The sequence below is a fragment of the Aplysia californica genome, unplaced genomic scaffold, assembly GCF_000002075.1.
Source record: "Aplysia californica isolate F4 #8 unplaced genomic scaffold, AplCal3.0 scaffold01022, whole genome shotgun sequence".
Taxonomy (NCBI): Eukaryota; Metazoa; Mollusca; class Gastropoda; order Aplysiida; family Aplysiidae; genus Aplysia; species Aplysia californica.
Window position 1 is genome coordinate 221,451 of NW_004798292.1, and position 2,997 is coordinate 224,447.

At 52.1% G+C, this 2,997-nt stretch overlaps 1 protein-coding gene across 1 annotated transcript; it reads right to left on the reverse strand.

Annotated features, from left to right (window-relative positions):
- Window positions 1–1,709: 1,709 nt before the first annotated feature.
- On the reverse strand, window positions 1,710–2,700 carry LOC101858370 (protein hairy; the record flags this gene model as incomplete). Its single annotated transcript, XM_013089707.1, is given in 1 exon segment — window positions 1,710–2,700. A coding segment is annotated over 1 exon segment (991 nt), but the record flags the coding sequence as incomplete, so codon positions are not given.
- Between the last annotated feature and the right edge of the window lie 297 nt (window positions 2,701–2,997).

Consider the following 2,997-nt stretch of genomic DNA (forward strand, 5'->3'; position numbering starts at 1 on the left):
TGTGGTGGGACGTTGGCGGGTGTCCTTCCCTAGCAAGCGCCTCCTCGTCGTCTTCGTTGTTCTTTTTCCTCCTCTCTTCCCCCGCGAGGACGCGTGCCTGTGTCGCGTCGGCCGAGGATCCCCTGCTACTACTATACCCACTGACCTCCGACCTCTGGCCAAACAAGAGCCGCTTCTTCAAGGTCAGCGGGGACGTTGTTAACAAAGGGCTGCTGGCCTTTAGACGGGAGTGTCCGGTGGCGTGCGCGCTGCTGTCATCGCTCAAGCGTGACTCGGCAGCGTCTCTGGGGAGATGACCGTGGGCTGGGGTGTTGGCGGAGGCAGGGGAAGAGGGCGTGTGAGTGGGAGGGAATTCCCCCTCGCTTTGAGAGGGACAGAGGCGGGTGTGGGGACCACGTGGCGGCGTGTCTCGGGACTGTTGAAGGGATGAGTAGTGATTTGATGAGTAGGTTGATGAGGAGAGTGAGGAGGAGGATGATGAAAAAGAGGGAGCAAAACAGGTGTTAGTGGAACGGGGAGAGGGTGTTGTCTCTAAGTTTGGACAAGCAATGTTATTATTGTTGTTATTATATCTCTGGCACTGCTGCTGTTGAGAATAAAACTGTAGAACGCTTTCGCTGTTGTTACAGTTAACCAAATTAACGCTATGTGAATCACATGGGTTTCGAGCATAACAGGGAGCTGTATTGTTATTGTTGCAGTTTCTATTTTTATCATCAACATAACCACGTGACATTGGTGACGTTTCTTGGTCCGGTTCTTCTCTGGTGAGCATCGGGGGTGACGGGGTCGGGGGCAAACCGTGAGTGTCCATGTTTTCTTCTTCTGTGTAACTGCCTCGGCCTTGACTCGAGCTTATTCGGCCGTTACTGAAACAGTCAGCGCGCGGGAAACCTCGAGAGTTATTTGCTTCCCGGGCGAGATATCCCTCACGGGGAATGTGGGGAGGGTGGGTGTGGGGGTGAGGGTGAAGGTTGCTGTGGTCAGACAGGCTCGCGGTCATGGAAGTGCGAGCGAGACCGGCACAGGGTCGTCGGTCGGAGTTCTGGTGGGCGTGAGAGTGTGAGTGTCCGGCAGCATTCCAACGGGGGTCCATCTGGTTTGTTGTTGAGAGCGCAGAAGACCGCGAGGATGGGTCAACAAAGGTTGCGGTGGATGAAAAAGTAGAGGATGACGTCATCATATTACGAACATTCTCCCCCGGATACTGCAGGCCGTACAAAATGGTGGGAGGTCCGTCCTGGTCTTGGTTGTGAACCAGTGGGCGATGGTGGGAGTGGGAGGCGCTGTATGTGGGCGTGGGGGTGGGGCCTACGTTTTGGGCGGGGATGTGGGTCGTGGAGATGGGGATGGTCGGTTGCAGGATCGGAGGGGAGGGAGATGTAGATAAAGGAGGACTGTCAGGTATGTAGATGTGGAGGGGATTCTGGTAGGTGGTCAGAGTGTTCGAATTATAACCGTCGTATCTGTTGTCGTTGTTACAATTTCTCAAAACAATGCTACCATTTGTATTGCTGTTGTTGTTGCTTTTATTGTTGCTGCTGAAGTCATTATTGTTGTTGTTGTCGTTGTTGTTGTTGTTGTTGTTGTTGTTGTTGTTGTTGTTGTTGTTTCTGCTATTATTGTCACTGCTGTTGAAGTGTTGGATGTTCAAATCGACAGGCTGGTCAGCATTCCGGCAGACATTTGTTGTTGTGTTGTTGCCGCAGTTATTATTGTTATTGTTGTCATTGTTGTAGTTGTGGCTGAGATAATTGTTATTGGGATCACTGACGTAATTATTGTTCCTGTCATTTTGACCACCTCGGCAGTCAGTGAAGACTTCGGAATCTGGTGACCTTCTGAAGGTCAAGGACTCTGTACTGCTGGTGCTTGTGTGACGTCGACGTTTGTTGTGTACAGGAGATGGGGACGGGGAGTAGTCGTCGTAAGCCGATTCCGGAGTCGGAATCCCCTGATAACCGACATTTTCCGGAGATGGTATACTATGGGATCTCGAACCATAGCTGTCTGTCTGTTGGTCTGAGAACGTCGTCATCTGGTCGTGATGCTGTTTTTGGGGGGATGTGCATTGTGCTTTAGAAAAGGTACACGAAGTCGAGGAAGTCCGTTCTTGTTTGACACACTGGCTTCCACCGTTCAATGGTTGAACCGATGATGAAGAAGCTGCATTGATGTCTTTAGCTGTGACCATGGCAGCCATATTGGCCAGATCAACAGCTGTTTGGTAATGCGTAGAGGATTCATCACTTCCCCCTGTCATGTGATTCACGGCATGGTGTGACGTCATCGCGTTCCCCATCATGGCGTCTCCTGCGTAGACCGGCGCCAGTCTGACGGTCTGGTTGTGCTGGCGTGTTGCAGACATGGAAGAGTGGGACATAGGAACAGCAGCAGTGATACCAGCAGCGCCAGCAGAGGTGGGCGCAGCGGCGGCAGCTGGTGCACTCACTGACCCCCTAAGTCTCTCAACCAGGTGGCTCTCCAACCTTGACCTCACGTCTGACGTCACGCCGGTGACCGAGTCCATGTACCTGATGACCTCTGCGGCGCACTCTGTGTAACCTGCCTGGAATTTGGCGGCCACTTCTGGCTCTAGTTTGACCACAGCTCTGACGCTCTGGCTCTGGACGTGGCGTAAGTACTTGACCGTCATCTCCAAGATGTCTGCTTTCTCCAGTCGCGATACCTGGGCGCCCTGAAAGGTGAACGAGGAAATAAAACAGGTGTTAAGGGTGTTCCAAATGAAAGACCGAGAGAGGGGGAGAGAGGGGGAAGAGGGGGGTGGGACAGAGAGAGACACCGAGAGAAAAACAAAGAGACAGACAGAGATAGGGGGAGAGAGGGGAGAGAGAGGGGAGAGAGAGGGGGTGGGGAGTAAAACATAAATACATGTGCTCATGCTCCGAGTTTATTGTTTTAGGCCCTGGGTCAAATTGTAAAATAATTTTGGGCAAAATATCGACGGATTTTAACAGATTTCGAATTCATGTAGAG